We start from the raw sequence: 25,914 nt of genomic DNA, 5'->3' as shown, positions 1-25,914 counted from the left end.
GCATCTACAGGTAGATGTGCTGTACTTAGATTTCCAGAAGGTATTTGACAAGATGCCACATCAAATACGACACATACGATACAAAATAAGAGCTCATGGTGTAGGGGGAAACATATTAGCATGGATAGATGATTGATTAGCTAACAGGAAACAGAGAGTATGCATAAATAGATCATTTTCGGGTTGGCAGGATGTGACGAGTGGAGTCCCAAAAGGTTCAGGTCTGGGGCTTCACTATTTACAACCTACATTAATGACCTGAATGAAGGGACTGAATATATGGTTGCTAAATTTGCTGATGACACAAAGATAGATAGGAAAGTAAGTTGTGAAGAGGACATCAGAAGTCTGCAAAAGGATATAAGTTAAGTGAATGGGCAAAAATTTGGCAGATAGAGTATAATGTGGGAAAACGTGAACCTGTCCACTTTGACAGGAAGAATTGAAAAGCAGCATATTGTTTAAATGGAGAGAGATTGCAGAACTCTGAGGTACAGGGGGATCTGGGTGTCCTGGTACTTGAATCAGGAAATGTTAGTATGCAGGTACAGCAAGTGATTAATAAGGCAAATGGAATATTATCATTTATCGCAAAGGGAATGGAATATAAAAATAGGGATATATGACTCGCCAGAACACTCATCCCAGCACGGTTCAGGTGAAGACCACTCCAACGGTACAGCTCCCACTTTCCCCAGTACAGGTGCCTGTGGCCCATGAATCGAAACCCATTTCTCCCATACCAATCTTTAAGCCACACATTTATCTTTCTGACCTGATTTACCCTACACCAATTTTCTTGTGGCTCAGGAAGTAATCCAGAGATTCTGCTTTTTAATTTAGCCTCTAGTTGCTCATACTCCCTCAGCAGAACCTCTTTCCTAGTTCTACCTATGTTATTGGCACCTACATGGACCACAACCACTGGTTCCTCCCCTTCCACTGCAAGTTCCTCTATAGCCCGGAGCAGATGTCCCAAACCCTGACACCAGGCAGGCAACACAGCCCTCTGGACTCCCGCAGAGAACTGTGTCTACCCCCCTGTCTACGCTGCTACAGTTTGTACAGGGTGTTGGTGAGACCACATCTCGAGCACTATGCACAGTTTTGGTCTCCTTATTTAAGAAAGGATATAAATGCATTGGAAGTAGATCAGAGAAGGCTCACTCGACTGATGCCTGGGAAGGGAGAAGGTTATCTTATGAAAAATAGGTTGGACAGGCTGGGCCTGTGTCCATTGGAGTTTAGAAGAATGAGAGGTGACCTTTTTGAACATATGAAATCCTGAGGGACTTGACAGGATGGATGCTGAATGGATGTTTCCTGTTGTGGGAGATACTAGAACTAGGGGACTGGGTTTAAAAATAAGGGGCCTCCCATTTAAGACAGAGAGGAGAAAAATTGTTTTCTTCCTCAGAGAATTGTGAATCTTTGGAACTCTCTTCCCCAGAGAGTGGTGGAGGCAGGGTCAATGAATATTTTTAAGGCAGAGGTAGATAGATCCTTGACTAACAAGGGAATCAAATGTTATCAGGAGTAGGCAGAATGTGGAGTTAAGGCCACAATCAGATTAGCCATGACCTTATTGAATGTCCAAACAGGCTCAAGGGACCAAATGGCCTGTTCCTGCTCCTAATTCATATGTACATATGATCATAGCTGAGGAATTAAATGAAAGCTTTGCTAAGTCTTTACCAAGGATAAAGATGCTATCCAGGCCATGGTGAGGGAGGAGGTAATTCAGACACCAGAACGGTTAAAAATTGATAAGGAGGATTGGATAAGCTGTTTGTACTTAAAGTTAATAAGGCACCAGGATCAGATGCGATGAATTCAAGGATACTGAGGGAAGTGAGAGTGGAAATTGTGAAGGCACTGGCTGTAATTTTTTAGTCTTCATTAGACTCAGGGGTGATGCCAGAGGACTGGAGAATTACAAACGTTACACCCTTGTTCAAAAAAGGGTGTAAAGGTAAGCCCAGTAACTACAGACCAGTCAGTTTAACTTCAGTGGTGGGTAAACTTCTAGAAACAATAATTCAGGACAAAATTAATAGCCACATGGACAAATGCGGGTTAATTAAGGAAAGCCAACATGGATTTCGTAAGGGAAAATCTTGTTTAACTAACTTGCTGGAATTTTTTGAAGAGATAACAGAGAGGGTTGATGAGGGCAATGCTGTTGATGTGGTGTACATGGAGTTCAAAAAGGCATTTGATACAATGCCACACAACAGACTTGTGAGCTCATGGAATAAAAGGGACAGTAGCAACAGGGACATAAAGTTGGCTGAGTAACAGGAAACAGAGAGTAGCGGTGAATGGATGTTTTTTGGGTGGAGGAAAGTTTGTAGTGGAGTTCCCTGGGGTCAGAGTTTGGACTCTTGCTTTTCCTGATATGTATTAATGACCTATTCCTTGGTTACAGGGCACAATTTCAAAATTTGCAGATGACACAAAACTTGGAAGCATTGTGGACTGTGAAGAGGATAGTGTAGAACTGCAAAAAGAGATAGACAAGTTGTTGGAATGGGTGGAAAGGTGGCAGATGAAGTTCAATGCAGAGAAACATGAAGTGATTTATTTTGGCAGGAAGAACATGGAGAGACAATACAAAATAAAGGGTACAAATCAAATGGGGTGCAGGAGCACAGGGACATGGGTGTGTATGTGCATAAGCCTTTGAAGGTGGCAGAACAGGTTGAGAGAGCAGTCAATAAAGCATACAATATTCTAGCTTTATTAATAGGGACAGAGTACAAGAGCAAGGATGTTGAATTTGTACAAGACACTAGTTTGGCCTCAGCTGGCGTATTGCATCCAGTTCTGGACACCAAACTTTAGGAAGGATATGAAGGCATTGGAGGGAGTGCAGAAAAGATTCACGAGAATGGTTACAGGGATAAGGAACTTCAGTTATGAAGATAGATTGGAAAAGTTGGGACTGTTTTCCTTGGACTAAAGAAGGCTGAGAGGAGATTTGATAGAGGTATTCAAAATCATGAGGGGTCTGGACAGAGTAGATAAGGAGAAACTGCTCCCACTCATGAAAGGATCGAGAATGCGAGGGCACAAATTTAAAGTAATTGTCAAAAGAATCAAAAGCAACATGAGGAAAAACACCTCCATACAGCGAGTGGTTAGGGTTTGGAATGCACTGCCTGAGTATGGTGGAGGCAGGTTCAATCGAAGTATTCAAAATGGAATTAGGCTGTTATCTGAAAAGGAAGAATATGCGGGGATACGGGGAGAAGGCAGGAGAATGGCACTAAGGGGATTGCTCATTCGGAGAGCGGTGCAAATATGATGGACCAAATGGCCTCCTTCTGTGCTGTAACAATTCTGTGATTCTGTGATGGTAGGGCAGTCACTTCCTGAATCCTGAAAGCCTCTCCGCCATTCAGAAGGCTCATTGTCAGGAGTGTGATTGTGTATTAACCATTCACCTGGATGGGTGATACTGGCACAACACTCAAGAAATTCAACCCCATTCAGAGCAGAGCCGATTCAATATCCACTCTTCCATTGCAGTGTGATTACAGTATATACAATTTATATGATGCATTGAAGCAATTTACTAATATACTTTTGACAGTACCTCCCTGCTCTGCGATCACTTATCATTGAGAGCAAATTTATAAAAGGGAAAACCATCATTCACTTGTCATTGTCATGCAGAGGCAGGAAAATCTGAATTATTAGAATGTAACAACCTTCTTGCCTGTTTTATGTGCCTCCTTGCCTCCTGCTACCCATATGAAAGCCCATTCATGCCAGTGTATAGCTTGTATTCTATCCCATGTTGAGTCTTCCTCAAATATCTCACCTGTCTTCACCAACCCCCACCTCTTTTCACACTGATTTCAAAATCCTCATCATATACAAATCCTTTCATGGTCTCGCCCAATCCTACTTCTGTCAGCTCCTCACATCTGTCACTCCTTTACTTAGACTGACCTGCCCTGACTCTACTCACCCCTTGTGCTGGAGGTAGATTCTTGTTGACCTTTGCACTGTGGAATTTTCATCCCCAAACCCTCTGCCTAGATCTGCTGTTTCTCACCTTCAAAGTTTCCTCAATAACTATCTCTGTACCTATGGGTTTGATTGCAGGAACAAGAAAATTGAAAGAAGGTTTAGTATTTATTTCTCCCATCCTTTTGTGAAGTGCTTTGGAACATTTTGGGGCATTAAAAATCCCACACAAGTTGCATCTTGTATTATAAAGAACATGGTCAGTAGGAGATAGTAGTGATCAGATGTGACATTGAGCACTTGCCAAATACTGTCTTGCTCTGTGCCCTCTTCTGTCTGCTGCCCAACAAACTATACGCTGCCATTCATTTTCGTCCGCCATTTCTTTCTAGTCTTCATCTTCTGTATTTGGGAAAACTGAAAACAGGTGGAAATATCTTTTGAATCTTTCCAAAATCTTTTAAGAATTTTGACCTTTAATTCTGCCATTTCCCTGTCCCAAAACTTGACTTCCACCCTGCACATATCCAAAGCTATCCCTGAAAGCGTGCAGTGTTATAATAATCAGCTGACCATGAGAAATGGATTGCAATCAGAAAATGGGCCTTGTGTGATTTTGCACACGTTTCTAGCCAGTCATAATGAAACTGCAAATATATTAGAAAATCTGTGACAGGAAACAGCTGATCTTCCATTATTAGATGATCAGCATTCAACAGGGATTGAAAAAAATGAGGAAGCTTCATGGTCACACCTGATTCAGGTAGAATGCTACACAATTTACCTCCAATCCATTACTATCACACCTTATTTACAAGCAATATATAAGCTATAACTACATTTGTTTATCACATTCTCTGATTTTCATGGGCTCTGTAGTTTAACCTGTTTGGACCCTCATACTGGAGATGCAAATCCAAGGTTCTATTTGCAGTAAAAGAGGAGATTTTGAAAATACATGCCCAAATCTGCAACGTTCCTGCTAAAAGTCCAATGCAATAACTTCTCGGACTGTCCAAGTCTGATGGCCTTATTTTTTTACTGCACCCTCCCAATACTTTTCATTTCTCCCACTATTGGTTGTTCAAAAGCCCTATCATCATGGTGATGGTACAGAGGGGCTCATTTTTTGGAAGTAATTAGAGTTTTCTCTGTAGTGTCAGGCTATCCTGGCTGCCAACTATATAAGCTGAAAGCTCCAAGATATACATGATGCTCAATCGCCAATTCTCTGAAAAAACACATCGCGCAGAATCGCAACTGGTTAATGCAGTGTGTTTTAGGAGGTCAGGCTAGTTTTAACCTCAGTTTATTTACAGTAATTCCAACTGCATCTGTTTGTACTAGATATACTGTAATCAACCAACTGTGGTTAGCGGCTTTGGAGAAAAAGGGAACTTTTAGTTTAAAAACTTTACATATACATTTGATGTGAATGTTAACAACAACTCGCATTCAAAGTAGAAAAACATCCCAAAGCCCCTCACGGAGGGAAAATCAGAAATGAATGAACGCAGAGTAATGGGAGAGTTAAGAGGGATGACTGAAAGCTTGCTTGAGTTAATGGGTTTTAGAAAGACTTGTAAAGATGGAAGGATGAAGGGAGAGTTTTGGAGAGCGGGATTGAGGCATTTTTTAAGTCCTGCCACCAGTGGTGGAGCAAAGGGAAGGGACAGAACATACAGCAGGCAAATTTGAAGGGTTCAGGATACAAGTCAGAAAAAAGCTGCAAAGGTCAACTGGGACAAGGCTCTTGAGAGATTTTTCTGTTACGTCTCAACTTAATCTTTAATGTGTTTGAAAACATGGAGCCTGTATAGATCAGCAAGGACAAGAGGTGAATTTAGAGAGCTGAAGGAGTCGTGGGGTACCCTTGATACTTAGGGCAATTCTGGAGGAATAGGTTTTAATGGTCATTTTTTAGTACAGAACTTGAGTATTGCTGAAAAAAAGAGATAAGATGAAAAGCTTCGACATGCCTCTTTTCTCAGGAATAGGTTTCAGGCGAGGAGAGTGAATTTAATATGGTCGAGCTGATCTGGTGATGAATGTGCAGGCATTGCTGGGCACAGTCTGTTTTATGATCCCTTAGACTTCAGGGAACTGTACCCGGCAACAGCAGGAATGGGAGACAGTGGATGATTTGGTTAGAACAAGCACATTGAAGACAAAGATGAGGAGCAATTACTTTCAAAGGAAACATTAATTTGAAAAATTGATTTTTCCAGCATTTACATTTGATCTTAATTCACTATTAAAGAAAATTATTTTAATACAATATTCCTTCAAAACCATCTGTTTACTTGTTCAAATATACCACATTGGTAGGCTATGAACATTACTTTTTGTCCTAAACAGTTGTTATATCATTATCTACAATCTTAGTTTATTTAGTGATATCTTGAGAGATTGCAGAAAAACAGCTTCATACAATGGATGTTACATTAATGAAACTATCAGAGGATACATAGCACGTGCTCAGAAAACAACAGTTCAAAAATACAACTGTTTGAAAATATACACTTATAAAAACATTTATACCATAACAGAAGCAGTGTATTGTAAAGTACAAGCAATTGGCATTTACTAGCATCTCTAATGCTGTAAAACTTCCCAAGCTTCTTCACGGGAGAGTTATCGAACAAACTTTAACACCGAGCCACATAAGGAGATATTAGGAAATAAAAAGTAGGAGTTGCATTTATATAGCGCCTTTAATGAGCACAGGACATCCCAAAGCACTTTTCAGGTAGTACAGTGTTTTCTGAAGTTTATTTGCTGTTATACTGTAGGAAGTGTGGCAGCTAGTTTGTATACAACAAGCTCCCACAAACAACAATGAAATAATCAACAGATAATGTATTTTTGTGATGTTGATTGAGGGATAAATAATGGCTAGGAAACAAGGGAAAACTCCCTGCTATTGTTAGAATAGTCCCATGGGATTTATTTATATCCATTTGAGAAGGCAGTTGGTTTAAAGTCTCATCTGAAAGATGGCACCACTCCCTCAGTAATGCACTGAAATGTCAGCTTTGATTTTTCTGCTCAACTCCTGGATTGGGACTTGAACCCACAACCTTTTGATTCAAAGGCAACTGAGCACTTGGTATGTCATAACATTCAAGGCAATGGGCCAAGCGCTGGTAAATGGGATTAGGTAGGTAGGTCAGGTGTTTCTCATGTGTCGGTGCAGACTCAATGGGCCGAAGGGCCTCTTCTGCACGTGTGATCCTGTGATTCTGTGAATTACAGCTGACAAGTGGCCAAAAGCTTAGTCAAGGTTGTAGGTTTAAGGAGAGTTTCAGAGGAGAAGACAGAAACAGAGAGGTTTAGGGAGGGAATTCTAGGGTTTCTTCTTAGGCAATCCCTCGGGATTGAGGATAACTTGCTTTCACTTCGGTCCGATGGGTTCTGAAATGACTGATAATGCATGATGCGCAGACTCTGCCACATGTGGGGCAGGTGGTGCTTGAGGGGCCAGGGAGATTATTTGTTTGGAGGTTTTGCACTCTCCCATGCCTCAACTTTGCCTCTGCAAGTTCCTGACAAAGTCTCTTGATGTGTTCAGTGCCTTCCCGCTTTAACCTTCTCTTGTTTTGATCGCTCACAAACCAGGGACTCCCATGAGTTGACAGTGATGGCCTTTCATGGATGCTTTGAGGACAGCCCTCAAGAATTCCCACTGTACTTCTAGGAGTCTCCTTCTGCAACCAAGTTCTGAGTACAGCAGTGGCTTCAAGCGTCTGTTATCAGGCACATGAACAACGTGTCATGCCCAGCGAGCTGGTTTTGAATGGTTAGCACCTTGAAACTTGGCATGTTGGCTTGGGAGAGGACACTGCTGTCAGACCACCTTTCTTGCCACCAGATTTGGAGGATCTTGCTGGTGGTTCTTCTCCAGTGCTTTGAGGTGTCTGCCTTAGGCTGTCCAAGACTATGAAGCAGATAGGAGTCTGGGGATCACCGCTGCCTGGTAAACCATGACAGTTTCAGATTTGAGATCCTCGTCCTCAAATACTCTTTTCCTCCGTCAACAAAAAGCAGAGCTGATACATTGGAGGGGCTGATGAGTCATCTTTGTCTGCTTTTGCTGAGAGAAGGTTCCTAAAGATATGGAAATTGGTCCACATTTTCCAGGTTCTCGTTGTTAATCTTAATTGATGTGGCGAGGAGTTTTGCTGAGGGAGCTGGTTGGAAAAGGAACTTAGTTTTCCAGGTGTTTAATGAAAGGACCATTTTCTCAAATGCATCAGAGAAGTCGGCAATGACCTGGATCTCAGTTTCTAAGTGAGTGCACACGCAAAGTGTCATCTGCGTGTTTAGCTCAATGACTGAGGTTGGAGTGATTTTGGTTTTGGATTGAAGGTGACATAGATTGAACAGTTTCCCATCTGTTCTGTAGATTAGCTCCATGCCTGTGGGTAAATTGCTGGAGGTGAGGGGCAGGATTGCAGCTAGGAAAATGGAGAAGAAAGTTGGTGCAATGTCACAGCCTTGTTTGACCCCAGTTTTCACTGAGGTAGGATCTGTGGTGGTTCCGTTGGTGAGGATCACGGTTCCGTTGGTGAGGATCACGGCTGTATGTCATCATAGAATAGGACTTATTGCCTAGGCAGCCGAAGGCACAGCCACTAAGGATGGTGCAATGAAAATTGGGACGTGCAAGAGACCAGAGTTAGAAGGCTGCAGAGTTCTCAGAGAGCTATAGGACTGAGGGAAGGTACAGTTGGCTTACAACTCCCCTTTCTTGCCTGTTCTCCATAACCTTTGACTTCCCTATAATGTGTCTATCTCAGATATCTCTATACAATGACTCAGCAACCATTGCAGCCTGGCATAGAGAATTCCAAAGATTCATGACCCTCAGAGAAGTAATTCATTCTCATCGCCATCTTAAATGAGCAATATCTTATTCTGACACTATGCCCTCTAGTTCTAGATTGTATCACAAGGTTAAAGATAAAGTCAAGGGCATGGAGACATTTAAACACAAGGATGAAAGTTTAAAAATTGAGATGTTGCCTCATATCTAGTCTTCATTTCATCTATTTGTATAAATTGTTTTATTTTTTCATGGAACATTGCATTATACATGGCATACATTATGCAATTAAATCAGCCATAACAGATATAGATCAGCCTTCATGTCAGTTAGTGGGGAAGCCATTGTTTTCACACAGCTCTCTTGATACCAGTGCTAAACCTATCTAGAGACCACAGTCCAGATGACCATCCAGTGTTCGTAGAAATTGAAATAAAATTTTAACCACAGTAATACAAAAATAGCCCAATAATACTGAGGATTGTCAGTAATGAGTTGTCTTTACAGTTAGTATATCAATTACTGCAAGTAGTCTTTAACGCTACAATGAGCGGCCTACCTCAGTAACAATATTAACAAGATCATCTTTGGAATTTCTCCAAAAAAGGGCGTGTAATATTATTTTATTTGTAAAATCCATTTGTAGTTGTTCCACCAGGATATGGATCACGTTTCTTTAAAGGAAAATTTTCCTGATATTCATTTCCATTGGGGATCTGTGGGTTGTTGTTAGGTTTTGCTTTGTGTACTTCATATAGTCCTCTTTTATGGGCCCTGTATTTCCAGTACAAGGCAATGACTGTGAATATGATCAATGGTAATATTCCCGCCATTACCAAATATGGTATGCACGTTTCACCTATGAAAACATTCAAAAACATAGCAAGGGCAATATATTTATGACAAAACAAAAAAAATCTTTGTTACAAGCAATAGGAATTTTTTTATAGTATATCTATTGTGCTATATTCTGCTCTTCTCTGTTTTTCAAGTTGTGTTCTTCACCTTCTTTCATTCTTCCCATACCACAGCCCACTTCTGCTTTTTGTGGAGGGCAACCTGTTCTCAGGTTCCTGTCTTTTCCCATTTACACACATACAGGAGGGTGATGCAGATCAATTTCTCTCCATGAAACTTAAACTTTAGTGACTCCACAATTGTCTCCATTTTCTTCCCTGGCATGGGAGTGAGGAGTTTATATTTAGAACACAGAGTAATGGGGAAAGGGGAAGAGGGGCATTGGTAGCCATGCTACTGGCCTTTTTCTCTTTTTGGAATTGGCACGTGTGTTTTTCTAGACTTTTCTGTTTCAATCCCAAACCTGGTTCGCAGGTGTCGCAAATGTTTAATTTCTCCCATTTCTCATTTTACCTACTCACATACTTTAGTTCCCCCAAGATGGTTTTCTAGAGCAGTATGTTGAGGAACCAACTAGGGAACGAGCTGTTTCGTGCATCGTGCAATGAAAAAGGGCTAATTAATAATTCTGTTGTAAAGGAGCCTTTGGGAAAGAGTGGGGTACCGCATGGATCAGTGCTTGGGCCCCAGTTATTCGCAATCTATATCAATGATTTGGTTGTGGGGATTAAATGTAATATTTCCAAGTTTGCAGATGATACAAAACTACGTGGAACTGAGTTGTGAGGAGGATGAAAGGATGCTTCAAGGAGATTTGGAGAGGCCAAGCGAGTGGGCAAAAATTTGGCAGATGGAATACAATGTGGAGAAATGTGAGGTTATCACTTTGGCAGCAAAAACAGAAATACAGAGTGTTTCTGAACTGATGTGAGGCTGGGAAGTGTTGAACTTCAAAGGGACTTGGGTGTCCTTGTTCATGAGTCATGAAAAGCTAACATACAGGTACAGCAAACAATTAAGAAGGCAAATGGTATGTTGGCCTTTATTACAAGAGAAGTTGAGTACAGGGGTAAATATGTCTTACTGCAATTATATAGAGCCTTGGTGAGACTGCATCTGGAGTAGTGTGTGCAGTTTTGGTCTCCTTACCTAAGGAAAGATATTCTTGCCATAGAAGGAGTGCAATGAAGGTTCATTAAATTAATTCCTGGGATGGAGGGATTGTCTGAGCCTTTATTCCCTAAAGTTTTGTGATTTTTGATTTTTTTTATTCGTTCATAGGAGGTGGGCATCACTGGCTCAGCAGTGGTGAACTGCCTTCTTGAACCACTGCAGTCCATGTGTTGTACGAACACTCCGCGTGCTGTTCGGAAGGGAGTTCCAGGTTTTGACCCAGTGACAGTGAAGCAACGGTGATATAGTTCTAAGACAGCATGGTGTGTGACTTGGAGGGGAACTTGTTGGTGATAGTGTTTCCATTTATCTACTTCCCAGTCCTTCTAAGTGATAGAGGTTGTGGGTTTGAAAGGTGCTGTCAAAGGAGCCTAGGTGAGTTACTGCAGTGCATTTTGCAGATGGTACACACTGCTGCCACTGTGTGTTGGTAGTGGAGGGAGTAAATGTTGAAGGTGGTAGATGGGTTGCCAATCAAGCAGGCTGCTTTGTCCTGGATAGTGTCAATGTTCTTGAGTGTTGTTGGAGGTGCACTCATCCAGGCAAATGGAGAGTATTCCATTACACTCCCACTGATGCCTTGTAGATGGTGGACAGGCTTTGGGCAGTCAGGAGGTGAGTTACTCTCCTCAGAATTCCCAGCCTATGACCTGCTCTTGTAGCTACAATATTTATATGGCTGGTCCAGTTCAGTTTCCGGGCAATGGTAACCCCTGGGATGTTGATAGTGGGGGATTCAGCAATTGTAATGCCATTGAATGTCAAGAGGAGATGGTTAGATTCTCTCTTGTTGGAGAAGGTCATTGCCTGGCACTTGTGTGGCGTGAATGTTATTTGCTACTAATGAGGCTAAACCTCAATACTGTCCCCATCTTGCTGCGTATGGACGTGGATTGCTTCAGCACGTGAGGATTTGTGAATGGTGCTAAACACACAAACATACGAATTAGGAGCAGGAGCAGGCTACTCGGCCCCTGGCGCCTGCTCCACCATTCATTAAGATCATGGTTGATCTGATTATAACTTCAACTCCACATTCCCGCCCACCCCTGATAACCTTTGACTCCCTTGCTTATCAAGAATCTATCTACATCTGCCTTAAAAATATTCAAAAACTCTGCTTCCACCACCTTTTGAGGAAGTGTTCCAAAGTCTCGTGACCCTCTAAAAGAAAAAAATTCTCATCTCTGTTTTAAATGAGTGACCCCTTATTTTTAAACAGTGACCCCTAGTTCTAGATTCTCCCACAAGAAGAAACATCCTCTCCACATCCACCCTGTCAAGACCCTTCAGGATCTTAAAAGTTTCAATCAAGTTGCCTCTTATTTTTCTAAACTCCAGTGGATACAAGCCTAGCCTGTGCAACCTTTCCTCATAAGACAACCCTTCCATTCCAGGCATTAGTCTGGTAAACCATTGTGCAATCATCCACGATCACCTCCACTACTGACCTTATGATGGAGGAAAGGTCATTGGTAAGGCAGCTGTAGCTGGTTGAGCCTAGGACACTACCCCGAGGAACTCCTGCAGAAATATCCTAGGACTGGAGATGATTGATCTCCAACAACCACAACCATCTTCCTTTGTCCTAGGTATGACTCAAGCCAGTGGAGACTTTGCCCCCAATTCCCACTGACTTCAGTTTTGCTAGGGCTCCACATTGATGCCACGTTTGGCCAAATGCTGTCTTGATGTCAAGGACAGTATCTCCTGGTTTTATTTTTCACTGTGATTGCCCCCACCTCCCTCCCTCACTATTGGAATTGAAGCCTAGCCATGTGCTGCAGCGGCTCACTGAGCTGCCAACACCTTGCACCATGGACAGTCAGCGTGTGGATTCGCCACTGCAACTCCACTCCAGCCGTGTTATTGCCTGTGCAGTCTAGGCAAACACGGAGTAGGAGTAAGGTGCTTCTACACACAAAGAGGAACAAGTGGAAGGGAATGTCACGCTGGGCCACTTGTAACAATGTCCCAGAGGCTAGTTACAGAGCAGCATTGTTACAGGCAGACAGTAGTTTATCCATTTGTCCCATCATCAGCAAGGGTGGAGTGGAACAGGAGTCTTGATGAAAATAAATAAATAACAGAATTAAGTAAACTAACGTGACACTCAGGATTTAATTGGAGTAACAGAAATGTGGTTTCAATCCTCAAGAGAATAATTATTTATTCTTTGAATTCTGACCAGTATTAGAAACTGACCTTTGACCCTGATGTCCACTTCCTTCTCATCAATTCCATATTGATTGGTAGCTCGACATTTATAAATTCCTTGATGTCCTGATGTTGTTTGGGAAATACGGAGGACTCCAGGAGGACGAATCTCAACGTTGCTGCCATTACTGGGGTCTTCCCACTTTACTGTAGGTGTGGGGTTTCCACTGGAATTGCAGGTTATTGTAATCTCATCCCCTTTACTGATGTTTATGGGAAACCCTGACACTGTTTTGTTATTTACTGAAATAGTTGTGTTTCCTGGTTCATCTGGAAAAGAGAAAATAAAAATGAAAATAGCCAGTTACACCCACAGAATCACTAACAAGTACACAGCTCCACATCAGTGCTTGGATTAGCTGGATGCCCAAACTTAGCCACATATTGTGCTCTCATCCATCTTCCAAGAGCCATTTCAGAGCAGCTGAATCCTTTCAATACTGTCACTGCCTGGACTTTACTCCCAGGCATCTGTTATTTTGTACAGTGAAATGCAGTGCCATTGTGTAAATATAAACTCAACATAACAGCCACTGTATTTGATTGCTCAACGATATCACAGACTGTTCACTGCGCTCAGAATAAAGGACTGTTCAAACATTAAATTTCCTGTAATCTGTTACTCACACAAAATGACTGCATTTACAGATGAGTTTTTGGATCCATACACATTGGTGATTGTGCATTTGTACAGACCACCATGCTGCATTTGGACTGATGGGATGTGGAATATCTCTCCGCTGAATATCTTTTCATCTTTGGTCCAGGACACCTGGGGAGCTGGGTTCCCTTCACCTTGACATGTTAAATTCTGTGATTTCCCTTTAATCCAATTTTCTTGACCTTTAAAGATCTGTGCTTCTAATGGAGCATCTGTAAAATTCATTACAACAAAAAATTAAATCGTGAAATTAAACAACAGAAAGTTCAAGTATCCTTCAGGTCTTTCTGGTTATTTGTTTGGTGCTCTCTGGATGTCAGTGCTCAGAATAAAACTGGCTTCTATTTTAAAACCCAGTGTCAGCATCAAAAAGTCCCAGGTCAAATAAAACACAGGATAAAGGCAGAGTAAGTTTCCCTGTACTTTGCAGAAAACAGCAAAGTTCTGAGTGCTGCTTTTGAGAAATCTCCAAGTGATTTCAGGTTTCTGTTGGAATCTTGAATAATTCAGTGTGCCCTGTGATGGACTGCATCCCGTCCTGGGTGTACCCTGCCTAGCATCCATTGCCTGTCAGGATAGGTTCCAACTCCCTGCGAACCTGAATTGGATGAAGCAGTTTTGGAAAGTGAGTGAGTGAGTGAAAGATCTGTCATGCAATGTTGGTGCCAGCCAAGCAGTTTGTTGCAGGGTGGCTGAGTTGTACTATTAATGATAGAGTTGATCAGCAAACACTTCTTGGGTGAAAACTTTAAGTTTATTTACAATATACTCAGCAGCAACTACACGTGTGCTTTCAACTCCAACTCTATCTCTATCTCTACACTGACTGCTGACGTAGCCTGCGCTACTCTGCTATTGGTTACTACAGATCATATGACCTTGCCTAACAAGTATTATTCTTAAAGATACATTGCACACTAAACAAAACCATTGTTACTACATTCCTCTCCCTTTAACTGGGCTATATTATATTTACAAGTACATATTTTTCAAGATAACATAATATTTACACTGGGTAAGGAATTTACAAGTTCAGTCTTTCAGGTGGTTTCCTCTCGTGCCAGTTGTGTCTAGTTTTCTGGCTTCCCTGACTCATTTCCACCTTCCCCTCTAAATTCGGCATTATTAAGCTCAATCTCGCCCTGAGACGGCGTTTCAACAGTAACTCCACAGGTGTGACACCTGTTGTGGGAGGGGTAGTCCTGTAATGAGAAAGAAAGCTTGCTAGCTTGGTTGCCAAGGAATCACCAGTTAGCTTTTTCATCCCTGCTTTGGATGTTTGAACTGCCCTTTCGGCCAGTTTATTTGAGGAAGGGTGGTACGGTGCAGTTTTCACATGAGTGATATGGTTGAGGTTGATAAACCGTTGAAACTCAGCACTCATAAATGCTGTGCTGTTATCTAAAATGTCTACTTCTGGTAGACCGTGTATAGCAAAACTCTGACGTAGTTTCTCAATTGTAATGGCCGACGTTGGTGACTTCACCTCATATACGTCCAATCATTGTGAATGGGCATCAACAATGAGCAGAAACATTGTTCCAAGGAAAGGTCCAATGTAGTCAATGTGTAACCGCACCCAGAGTCTACCTGGCCACTCCCATGGGTGTAATGGAGCTGTCGCTGGCAATTTTTGCAGTTGCTGACATTACACACAGTGCTTTACTATACTCTCTATTTCACCATCCATCCTAGGCCACCATAGATAGCTGCGCGCTATGGTCTCCATTCGGGAAATTCCTGGATGGGCACTGTATCGTTCAATTAAAAGTGGTTCCCTCCCTTTGGAGGAACTATCACTCGTGCTCCTCACAATAAGATGCCATCCTGGCTGGTTATTTCATGTCTTCTGTTGAAGTACGGTTTCATTTCGTCAGACACCGGCTCCTGTGACCAACCATGTAGCACTTGTTCTCGTGCTTGAGATAGGACTGGGTCCCGACTTGTCCAGTCTCTGACTACCGACGAGAAACCTACGAAATTTAACAGTAAAAAAGTTCCTGTGGAGCTGGGACGTGCTCTTCATTTTCTTGTGAAGGCAAGCGACTAAGGTCATCGGCGCTTGCGATTTGATTACCAGTCCTATGTATGAAAGTGTATTCGTATGCTGCCAGAATTAAAGCCCATTGTTGTATTCTTGCTGAGGCGATGGGTACTATAGTTTTGGCCTCACTAAATAATCCTAGCAATGGTTTGTGGTCTGAAACAATTGTAAAATGACAGCTGTGTATGTACTAGTGAAATTTCTTGACACCAAAGATGATGGACGGGCCTTTTTCTATCGTGAGTATCTCTTTTCCGCTGTGGTGAGTGTTCTTGGTACGTAACCTATTGGCTGTTCCGTGCCGTTGTCCATCCGATGAGGGAGCACTGCTCCCACTCCATAGAACCATAGAAACATAGAAAAGTTACAGCACAGAAGGAGGCCATTCGGCCCATCTTGTCCATGCCAGCCCAAGGACACCCAGGTGCCCTTTCTAATCCCACCTTCCTGCACCCGGCCCATAGCCCTGCAGCTTACAGCATTTTAGGTGCAGATCCAGGTACTTTTTAAAAGAGTTTAAAGTCTCTGCCTTAAAGGCGTCCTTTGGTGCAGGAGCGTCTCTTATGGCTCTCACTTTCTCTTCAATTGGGTAGAGGCCCTGTGAATCTACCAGTGATCCAAATAGATTACTTCCCTCTCTTAGAATGTGCACTTTTCATTTTTTAAGTGCATTCCAGCTTGCAAGAAATATTTTAAGGCTTCACCTAAGTTTGCCAAATGCTCTTTTTCAGTGAATCCTGTCACTAAAATAGCCCTGTCACTAAATAGACTACAACCTGGGGCAGTCCCTGCAGTAAGCTTTCCACTCCACTGCTCTCTGAAAGATGGCACAAGTGGAGGAGACACCGAAAGGCAATCGTGTATATCCGTACAACCCTTTGTGGGTATTAGTTGTGACAAATTCCTGGGAGGCATTATCCAACTTTAATTGTTGATAACATGATACATGTCAAGCTTAGTGTACGTTGTCCCTCCTGCCAGCTTGGTAAACAGGTCTTCGATTTTTGGAATGGGGTGCCTGTTTAGCTGAGCTACATTATTAACCGTCAGTTTGTATTCTCCACAAATTTGGACACTTTGGTTGGGTTCAAGGATGGGGACTATGGGCGCTGCCCATTCTGAGATGCCCATTCTGAGAACTGAACAGGCTGTATAACGCCCAGTTGCTCTAGTCTGTTCAGTTCAATGTCAACTTTTTCTTCCAGGGCATATGGCATTGGGCTCGCCTTCATGAAGCGAGGGATTGCTTCTCTGCAGGCCCTGGATTTTCCCCAGTTCACCCTTAAAGATGCTGGCATACTTTCTAAATCACTATGGTAGCCCACTTGCTCTCAACTGGAAAATTTCAGCCCATTCTAACTGAATTTCCTTGAACCAATTTCGCCCCAGGAGACTTGGCCCTTCACCTGCTACCACCATCAAGGGTAGCTTTGCCAATTGGCTTCCATATTGGACAGTTACTCTGCTTATGCCTTTTATTTGAATGTCTTCACCCGTATATATTTATGGCTTGGTGTCTGTTTCTTCTAAACTTAATTGATGTTCGCCATTATTCAAATATCCGAAGGTATGTTCCCCAATTACTATAGCGGAAGCTCCCGCATCCACTTCCATTCTAACAGGTTTACCATTTACTTTCACTGTGACAAACATTGGTTCTGTCTTTCCAACTTTCATATAAAACAGCGAGTAAATGTCTGAATTTGTTGTTTCAGGCTCTTCTACATTGTAGATTTCATTGGGCTTCTTCTTTTGTTCACAAGCCTGCTTGGATCTTCCCTTGCATTGCATCATCATATACCCATTTCTATGACAATAGTAACATTCGATTTTTTAAAACTGCCAATCACTAAAAGACTGATTGTTTCCACCTCTATCTCCAGCACCTTCTTGAAATCCAGATTGACCTTGGACAATAATATTTTCTGAATAGTGTCCTCTTCCACACCACACACTAAACAATCTCTGAGCATGTCGTTCAGAGTCGTACTGAACTCACAATATTCCGTTAACTGCTTCAAATTTGCCATGTAGCATGCAATTATCTAACCCAGGGCTCTATTTCATGAATTAAACCTGAACCTCTGCATTGTGACTGAGGGCTTTGGTTGAAAATGACCCTTCACGAGGTCCACCAGTTCATCGAAATTCTTCAAATCTGGGGCAATGGGTGCTATAAAACTTTGAATCAAGCTGTAGATATTGCTCCCACAAGTACTCAAGAGGATCTCTCGCTTCTTCTCTTCCCCCGTAATCTCGTTCACTTGAAAAAAAGAACATGAGGCATTCTATATGTTGAGGCCAATCATCTTTGGCTGGTTCAAAAGTATTAATTCTCCCAAATTGTGGCATTTTGAGAGAGGATAACTTCTTCAAGTCTAATGGAGCTTGCGACTTACAATTACTGGGCAAAGTACAGTGCCGATTTATTTCTAACTTGACTTCTTTTGTTCAATCTTGTTTTATCCTCATCACCAGTTTGTTGTAGGGTGGCCGAGTTGTACTATTAATGATTGAGTTGATCAGCAGACACTTCTTGGGTGCAAACTTTAAGTTTATTTACAATATACTCAGCAATGACTTCAAGTGTGCTTTCAACTCCAACTTCATCTTTCCATCTTTACACTGACTGCTGAGGCAGTCCACGCTACTCTCCTATTGGTTACTACAGATCATGTGATCTTGCCTAACAAGTATTATTCTTAAAGGTACATTGCACACTAAATAAAACCATAATTACTATGCAGTTGAACGTTATATCTGGGCTGAATTTTATGCTGCAAGATCTGGAGTGTTTCCCACTTTGCAGAGTGTATTATGGGGTGTGTTGATGTCGGGTGTCGTTTATGACGTCATCATGTTGGTTTTCGATAATATGGCAGGTGGGCGGGTCAAAAAGTTGGGAACCCGCCTGTGTTATTTAAATATCAATTTAAAAGGTAATTCAGCTAATTAGCTACCCATCTCTGTGCAACAATAGTCAAAAGGCAATAATACACCCTCAGGGCAAGATTTACGACAGGTGGGGAATCCGTTTTTTAAGGGCAAGCATCTTTGGGTGGTTTTAAAACTGCAGCTGAGACCAGAGTCTCAGCTTTGCAGTTCAAACTCTATTGACTGTGGGAACTGCTCGTTTGAGTGGGCAGAGGAACCTGTTGGATATTTTTCATGAGGAGAACTCTCCTCTGATTCAGAGGGCTCTTTTGATGGATTATTTTTCTGTGCATTAATGAGGGGTGAAAAGTATGTGAGACAGATGGGGATCATTGTCTCAGCTGGAGACACAACCTCCAGTGAGGAGGAGAGAAGGATAAGGAGGAGGAGAAGGGTGAGAGGAAGAAGGGAACACTAGAAGACTCATGCTGCTGTCGTTCCTCAGGAAGGGGACAGAGCAATGCCAAATGGCTAGGCCCCCTAATTGCCTTTGAGATGGTGTAAATGAGTTGCCTTCTTGAACCGCTGCAGTCCCTGTGGTGTAGGTACACCCACAGTGCTGTTAGGAAGGGAGTTCCAGGGTTTTGACCCAGTGACAGTGAAGGAATGGCGATATATTTCCAAATCAGGATGGTGAGTGGCTTGGAGGGGATCTTCTAGGTGGTGGTGTTAGTATCTGTCTGCTGCCCTTGGCCTTCTAGATGGCAGTGGTCGTGGGCTTGGAAGGGTTTCTAAGGAGGCCTGGTGAGTTTCTGTAGTGCATCTTGTAGATGGTACACACTGCTGCCTCTGTACATCGGTGGTGGAGGGAGTGAATGTTTGTGGATGGGGTGACAAGCAAGCGGGCTGCTTTGTTCTGGATGGTGTCAAGCTTCTTGAGTGTTGTTGGAGCTGCACTCATCCAGGCAAGTGGAGAGTATTCCATCACACTCCTGACTTGTGCCTTGTAGATGGTGGACAGGCTTTGGGGAATCAGGTGAGTTACTTGTTGCAGGATTCCGAGCCTCTAATCTACTCTTGTGGCTACAGTATTTATATGGCTAGTCCAGTTCAGTTTCTGATCAATGGTATGCCCCAGGATGTTGATGGTGGTGGATTCAATGATGATAATGCCACTGAATGTCACAGGGAGATGGTTGGATTCTATGTTGTTGGTGATGGTCAATACCTGGCATTTGTGTGGCACGAAAATTACTTGCCACTTATCAGCCCAATCCTGAATGTTGTCCAGGTCTTGCTGCATATGGGCATGGACTGCTTCAGTATCTGAGGAGTTGCGAATGCTGCTGACCATAGTGAAATCATCCCCATTTCTGACCTTATGATGGAAGGAAGGTCATTGATGAAGCAGCTGAAAATGGCTGGGCCGAGGACACTACCCTGAGGAACTCCTGCAGTGATGTCCTGGAGCTGAGATGATTGACCTCTGACAACTACAACCATCTTCCTTTGTGCTAGGTATGACTCCAATCAGCAGAGAGTTTTCCCCCTGATTCCCATTGACTCCAGTTTTGTTTGGGCTTCTTGATGCCACACTCGGTCAAATGCTGCCTTGACATCAAGTGCAGTCACTCTTCTCTCGCCTCGGGGATTCAGCTCTTTTGTCTATGTTTGAACCAAGGCTGTAATGAGGTAAGTAGCTAGTGACCCTGGCAAAACCCAATCTGAGTGTCAGTGAGCAGGTTATTGCTCAACAAGTGCCGCATGATGCCACTGTTGATGACCCCTTCCATCACTTTACTGATGACCGAGAGTAGATTGATGGGGCAGTAATTGGCCGGGTTGGATTTGTCCTGCTTTTTGTGTACAGGACATACCTAGGCAATTTTGCACATTGCTGGGTAGATGCCAGTGTTGTAGCCATACTGGAACAGCCTGGCTAGGGGCACAGCAAGTTCTGCAGCATAAGTGACGTCAGCATGTAAGATGCTCGCAGGGGAGATCTCATCCAGTTGCCTTGGGAGCCACCAATGCCTGTTGCATTGAAGGTGACAGTGGTTCTTTACTTCTTTGCAATAGGCTCATTCCAGTCAGGCTGTGGAGACCTCAGTGGGATAACGACACCGACTGCACACCATTGCATCAAGCTGTTTGCAGATGTGTTGTTCTGAAGGGCTGGAAATTACATGGACAGCCATGCACTAGAAAAAGCTTGCACTTGACCAATCTGCAGCTGGTGTACGACCATAATTGGCAGGTCATGCAGGTGTGTGCCAGGTACCCAGGCAGCAGTCACAACTCATACATCCTTAGCAACTCAAAGACACCAAACCTTTTCACTGGCCCACATTCCTTGGAGTTGTGGATATTAGGTGATAAGGGTTATCCACTGAAAAGGTGGTTAATGATGCCTGTGAAGGTGCCCAGACCTGACGCAGAGAGAAGGTACAATGAGAGCCACACCAGCACCAGGGCCATAGTGGAACAGACCATCGGTCTCCTAAAGATGCGATTCCGATGCCTGTACTGATCTGGAAGTGCATTGCAGTGCTCCCCCTCAGGTGTGTGGCTGATGGTCATGATTTGCTGGGCACTCCATAACATCGCCATTTAAAAGGGAGATGCCCTGGAGTATGATGACATGCCAGATGGCAGCCAATCCTCTGAGGACATGGACGATGCTGAGTTCAGTGGCCACAGTGTTGCTCCTGCTGATGGCCCTGACTGTGATCAAGTGGATGGCCAGGTCACCAGGGATGCCCCAATATGGCAACGTTTTCTATAATATGTCTTGCCACTATTACAGAGGGGTTTGGTGAACTCTTGGTCCTCCTTTTCCCAGCGCTCTACATGAACTGGTCATGTTGAACATATGCTGCACGAAGAGGGGTACAAGGGTGGCCTGACTAAATCAGGGGGCAGTTTCACCCCTGCAAGAACGCTTCTCCTCCTCGCTCTGGTGGCGCGGGCGTCTATCCATGGGAATATGTAATTAATGTACAAGCCCTCAATCCAAAAGGTCTTGCTGATTTTGGAAAACTGCTGCCACCTATTAAGATTAACATAGTTGGCAGAGATTAACCAAAATTTAAATTGTTGTGCCTGGCCAGACTGGAAAATGTACAAATCTTTACTCTGTATAGTAGATGCACTCGACTGATCATCTGCTGGGTCACCTGACACTGCCCCGTGCCAGGAGCCCTTTAACGTGCTGGCCATGACCTTGTTCCAGGTCACAGCCAGCAGCCTCAGAGACCAGACACCCCACCCTCCAGCACTCATTTGGCGGGATGACGGTCTATAAGCCGCCTTTGCCGTGAATTCGCGGTAATCATCGTATTATTGGGTGCGCACTGACGGTGGGCCCAGAAGTTGGAATACCGCTGAACCCGCCATCGGCGCGTGACTATTATTATTCAGCCCTCTGACTTTGAAGTCAGCCTTGTCAGCGTGCAGCTCCATTACAGATCCACTGGGTGGCAGTGTTAGTAAATATCTGACAGCCTCTCACTACATTCAGAAAGTAGCCTTTTTAACCCTCCATCCACTGTGGCCATTCCCCCAAAGTTGCCTCTGGATCTCCCACCTGAACAAAATGGTGGAACCCCTCAGGCATTGCATCAGATTTCATATCCGTAATATCCGCTCAATGAAAATGGGAACCGAGAGTTCACAAGGCATAGATTCCATACATTGCATATTCCCCCAAACAACACACTATACTCTGCTATGAGCTCAGGGATACCCATTGGCACAAACGCCTCACCACTCTGTGCCTCCTGACTGTGAATTCCACATTGCAGCATGAGCTTAAATTTCCAGTGATTCTCCACTTCTGTGCTGCACTCCCATCGATAAAACCCTCAACCCACGTTACCCTAATTGACAATTCATCTCATGGCAGTGTTACCTTCAATCTTTTAAAAACTCAAATTAGATGCAACATGACAAAAGAGAAACAAGCAGCACAGAGGACCGGAAGAGACAAAATCGCACAGGAGTAAAGAACATTCCGGAAATAAGAGGGATCAGATGGGAAATGTGAGATAATCTAAGATAGGTTTGGAGTACATATGTGCAACTTGGCAAAGCACGATAAATAAGGTTGGTGAGCTGCATGCACAAGTCACCACATGGATCTATGATATAGTGACAGGAAGAGAAACCTGGCTTAAAGAAGGGGAGGATTGGGAATTTACTATTCCTGGCTACAAGACATTCAGCAAAAATAGGAGAAGAAAAGATGACCGGTGTAGCAGTATTGATGAAAGAAAGGGGAGTGATGGTGGCTGGAATTTTACACTTCCCAGGACTGGGATGGCAAGTGGGGGGTGGTGTGTAAAAAAAATCAGGTGGGATTCTGGGGTGCACATTAGGTGGGAATCTGGGGTGTCCATCACATTCCTGCCTCCATTTTAGCATCGGCAGGGTAGGTGATAAGTGGCATTCCCACCCACCCTTGGGCTAATGTCCACTTAAGGACCTCTTCCAGTCACAGGTGATGGTGGGGAGCCCACGTGATGTGGCAAGGCTGCCAGACTTGGGGAGGGGGGCTGGGGGGGTGTTCCTCCTGTTGCTGTTACCCTGTGCCCAGCAAGGAAACCCAGTGGAAAGGGAGCCTCATCTCGATTACCACCCCGCCTGGCCCCCCAATTACCAACCCCCAAACCCACCCTGCTAGTGATTATATACTATAGGCTACCAAATAGAGGGAAGGACAGAGGGGCAAGTCTTCAGGTAAATTACCGAAAGATACAAGAACTGCAGAGTGGTGATAATGGGGGACTTCAATCATCCTAATGTGGACTGTGATTGTAGCAGAGTAAACAGCGCAAAGAAAATCCTGGAACGTATACAAGAGAAGTTTCTTGATCAGTGCTTCTCTAGCCTAACGAGGAAGGAAGCAGTACTGGGCCTAGTTCTGTGGAACAGGGGTAAGTGGCAAATGTTTTACTGGGAGAGCACATAGGGAACAGTGATCATAATACGTAATCTTGACAGTGGGTATTTGCAAACAAGGCTGAGAATTTTAAAATTAAGACTTTGTTCACTTGGAGCTATTGTAGGTCAGCGAGCATTAGGGCGCTAGATGGATGGGACTTGCTGCATGTTAAGACACAGGCAGTAGAGTTGTGGATGACCTAAAGTCTATAGAGCGTAGTATGTGGGAGATCAGTCAGGAGTGCGTTGGAATAATCAAGTCAAGTCAGGATAGAAAGCAGAAAGTAATGGTGAACAGTAATGTTTGCCAGGGCTCAGTATTAGGACCACTGCTTTTTTCTATATACTATACATTAATAACCTGAACCTGGGCACAATTTTTGCAGATGACACAAAACTTGGAAATGTAGTAAATAATGAGGAGGACATTAACAGACCTTTTCAGGACATAGACGAGTGAAATGGGCAGATCCATGGCAGATAAAATTTAACGCAGAGAAATGTGAAGTGACACCTTTCCACATTCTTCCAAGCAAAATGTAATATGAATTAAATGGTGCAAATAAAAAGGAGATGCAGGAACAGAGTGACCTGTGAGTATAGGTACATAAATCTTTGAAGCTAGTTGAATAAGTTCTGAAGGCTCTTAGAAAAGGATGTAGAATCCTCGACTTTATTAATAGAGGAATAGGGTACAAAAGAAGGGAAGATGTGCTAAACATATAAAGGTCATGGAGAGGATGCAGAAGAGGGTTAATAGAATGGTACAAGGGATGAGGGACTTCAGTTATGTGGAGAGACTGGAGAAGCTGGGATTGTATCTCTTGGTGCAGTGAAAGTCAAGAGGAGATCTGATAGAGAAATAAGGAGAAGCAGTTTTCAGTGGTCGAAGGGTTGATAACCAGAGGACACAGATTTAAAGTGATGAGAAAAAGAACCAGAGGTGAGATGTGGAACCTTTCTTTTTAAACAAAGCAATTAGCTGTGATCTGGAATGCACTGCCTGTAATGGCAGTGGAAGCAGATTCAGTAGTGACTTTCTAAAGGGAGTTAGATAAGTACTTGATGGGGAAAACATTACAGGGCCACTGGTAAGGAGCAGGGGTATGGGACCAGTTGGATGACTCTACCAAAGAGCCGCATACAAACACATAAATTAGGAGCAGGAGTAGGCCATTTGTCCCATCGAGCCTGCTCTGCAATTTAATATCATCATTGCTGATCTGTTTGCAGCTTTAATTCCACATTCCGCCTACTCCCCACCTGCCCCTCATAACCTTTGGCACAACAGGATGGGCCGAATAGCCTCCTTCTATGCTGTATCATTCTAAGTACCATAAAGCGATGAACAACATCAGTTACAACTGGAGAGGGACTAGTATGTCTTTCTACTAGCTTCTTTGCTTCTATGTTTTATTTGTTTTGCCATCACAATATCATATCAGACAAAATAGAATTATTGCTTCCCAGAGTGCTTCTCCACAAGTTTTGGACAATTACACCAATCTGTCTGCAGCACTCATGAGCTAGATGTGAGCCACTCATTCTTCACAGCCATGTACCATCACCTCCATTGAAAATGCTATTCTAGCATTCTCCGTCTCTCATGAAATAGGTCCTATCATTATCCCACACTTTGCAGCAGCCCATTGTGGCTCAGCTTCCACTTTCTCCTCAACTTTCCATGTGGAAGTGCCTGGTCTTCACTTAATATCTTTCTCAATGGTCTGGTCAGGATGTGCATCTTGCTACATGGGGGACTGAGGACACACACTCAGGCGATTGCACTCTGGCTCAATGCACTGCAATTGTAATGGACAGTGTCTCCACACAGCCTGTCCTGTAGCTTGTTCTCTTCAACCAAAAAGAGCCATTGGAAGGCAGAACATGTGTGACGATCATACGAACATATGAACAAGGAGCAGGAGTAGGCCACTCATCCTGTCGAGCCTGCTTCACCATTCAATAAGATCACAGCTGATCTGATTGTAACCTCAATTCCACATTTCCACCTTTGACTCCCTTGTTTATCAAGAATCTTTCCACCTCTGCATTAAAAATATTCAAAGACTCTGCTTCCACTGCCTTTTGAGGAAGAGAGTTCCAAAGACTCACTACCCTCTGAGAGAAAAAAAAATTCTCCTTATCTCTGTCCTCAATAGGCGACACCTTATTTTTAAACAGTGAACCCAGTTCTAGATTCTCCCAAAAGAAGAAACATCCTCTCCACATCGAACCTGTCAAGACCCCTCAGGATCTTATATGTTTCAACCAAGTCACCTCTTACTCTCCTAAAGTCTAGTGGATACATGCCTAGCCTGTCCAATCTTTTCTCATAAGACAATC

The 25,914-nt window shown here is 43.3% G+C and overlaps 1 protein-coding gene and 1 long non-coding RNA gene across 10 annotated transcripts in view; both read right to left on the bottom strand.

Annotated features, from left to right (window-relative positions):
* The window catches only part of LOC144668873 (intercellular adhesion molecule 5-like), a 337,959-nt gene that overhangs the window by 151,653 nt on the left and 160,392 nt on the right, over positions 1-25,914 (bottom strand). For 6 of the 9 annotated variants that reach the window (XM_078531312.1, XM_078531313.1, XM_078531320.1 and 3 more), the window contains 2 exons: positions 13,676-13,921; positions 13,037-13,318 (listed from right to left, as the gene is read on the bottom strand). In XM_078531312.1, the coding sequence (XP_078387438.1) occupies positions 13,037-13,318; positions 13,676-13,921 (528 nt within the window). The remainder of the gene's footprint in view (positions 1-13,036; positions 13,319-13,675; positions 13,922-25,914) is intronic. The other 3 variants (XM_078531314.1, XM_078531318.1, XM_078531317.1) reach the window with 2 other exon arrangements.
* LOC144668877 (uncharacterized) lies at positions 6,256-8,528 on the bottom strand. Its single transcript, XR_013573564.1, has 2 exons — positions 8,212-8,528; positions 6,256-8,181 (listed from the first exon to the last, which is right to left on the bottom strand). It is a non-coding gene; the product is annotated as an uncharacterized LOC144668877 (long non-coding RNA).

Source organism: Cetorhinus maximus, chromosome 28, assembly GCF_964194155.1.
Source record: "Cetorhinus maximus chromosome 28, sCetMax3.hap1.1, whole genome shotgun sequence".
Classification (NCBI taxonomy): Eukaryota; Metazoa; Chordata; class Chondrichthyes; order Lamniformes; family Cetorhinidae; genus Cetorhinus; species Cetorhinus maximus.
This window is presented reverse-complemented; position numbering and strand designations above follow the sequence as displayed.